This window comes from Propithecus coquereli, unplaced genomic scaffold (assembly GCF_000956105.1).
Source record: "Propithecus coquereli isolate 6110/MARCELLA unplaced genomic scaffold, Pcoq_1.0 Scaffold146, whole genome shotgun sequence".
Taxonomy (NCBI): Eukaryota; Metazoa; Chordata; class Mammalia; order Primates; family Indriidae; genus Propithecus; species Propithecus coquereli.
The window spans coordinates 926,885-928,426 of NW_012138969.1; the positions used below are offsets into that span (position 1 = coordinate 926,885).

Here is a 1,542-nt window from a genome sequence, read left to right on the forward strand (position 1 = left end):
TGAAACTTTAAAATTAAGAGTATTTACCTCTGAATTCCTTCAAGAATATCCTTCACAGCTGCCATTAACTTTTGAAGGTAAACAAATGCTTCTTCAAATGAAGCTATTTTTGATGTAGTCAGAGCTGAATTTGAGCCCAATCTTTGAAACACATCCATGCTAAAATAGTGAAAAAGAAAAGATACTCATAGGTACGCATGTATTTTTAATGTAATTCAAGTATCTCCATTGCCAATATATAAAATAAAGTAACATTTATTATAAATCATCTCTCATAATGCTGATCTATTTAAATTAGAAATAAAAGATAGTGATATGTGAAAGTCTGGACTAACATTCATGCAAAGGATCTAGGTCAGACACTACACAGGTCTAATTTAAAGTATCATGTAAAAGCTCTGTTATTTTGTAAGAGCTATGTTCATTCATAGAATGAACAATATTTCATTCTAAGAGTTTGTAAGAGATAAAGGGGAAATAATACTATCTATCAATCTACATTCAAGTCAGTACTCAAGAAGGTAAGGATAAAAAAAAACTAGATATCAGATTAAGTGTCTGTTGAAACTGGAAGTTTATCATAGTAATTCCACCTCTAGAAATCTATTATAAATTAATAACAGTTATTCACAATCGGGCAACAATTAGTAACACCCCAAATGTCCAACAATATAAAAAGTGTTAAGTAAATTAGGCACTTGATGAAATACCGAACTATTAAAACGATACTTATACCATCTATGGAACAGAAAAATAAAGGTATAAAAAATTTACTTATATAACATAATAACAACCACATAAAAATAAAAAAATACTGTAATGGTGTCGAATAGTTTCCACCCAAAAGTTGAGTTTATCCAGAATCTCAGGATGTGATCTTATTTGAAATAGTCTTTGCAGATGTAATCAGTTAAGTTCAAATGAAGTCACACTGGATTAGAGCGGGCCCTACTCTATGTGAAGACAAATGCAGAGATTGAAGTGGTACATTTACAAGGCAAGGATTGCTGGCAACCACCAGAAGAAAGGAGAAAGGCATGGAACAGATTCTCTCTTAGAATATCCAGAAGAAGCAAGCCTGCAGACACATGGATTCCAGATGTTTGGCCTCCAGAACTGTAAGCAAATAAATTTCTATTTTGGGACACCAACATTGTGGTCATTTGTTCTGGCAGTCCTAGGAAACTAATACAGGTGCCTAAAAACAAAGCTAGGTGTACTTTATTAACAATGTTAACTGTGGTTAGTTAGTAGCACTCAAGGGAATTTTCTCCTCTACTTTACATTATTTTCCAAAGTATTATTTTTATGATTGTGGTAAAATACACATAACATAAAATTCACCATTTTGGCCATTTTAAAGTGTATAATTCAGTGGCATTTAGTACATTCACAATATTGTGTAACCATCAGCACTATCTAGTTGCAGATCATTTTCATCAACCCAAAAGCAAACCCTACATCCATTGAGCGGTTACTCCCTGTTCCCCCCTCCCCCTCGCCAACAAACCCCTACAACCACTAATCTGTTTTCTGCCTCTA

At 33.3% G+C, this 1,542-nt stretch overlaps 1 protein-coding gene across 1 annotated transcript in view; it reads right to left on the reverse strand.

The window, feature by feature from the left end:
* SWT1 (SWT1 RNA endoribonuclease homolog (S. cerevisiae)) overlaps positions 1–1,542 on the reverse strand; it is a 111,552-nt gene that overhangs the window by 45,580 nt on the left and 64,430 nt on the right. The window contains exon 11 of the mRNA XM_012639960.1: positions 28–159. Within this exon, the coding sequence (XP_012495414.1) occupies positions 28–159 (132 nt within the window). The remainder of the gene's footprint in view (positions 1–27; positions 160–1,542) is intronic.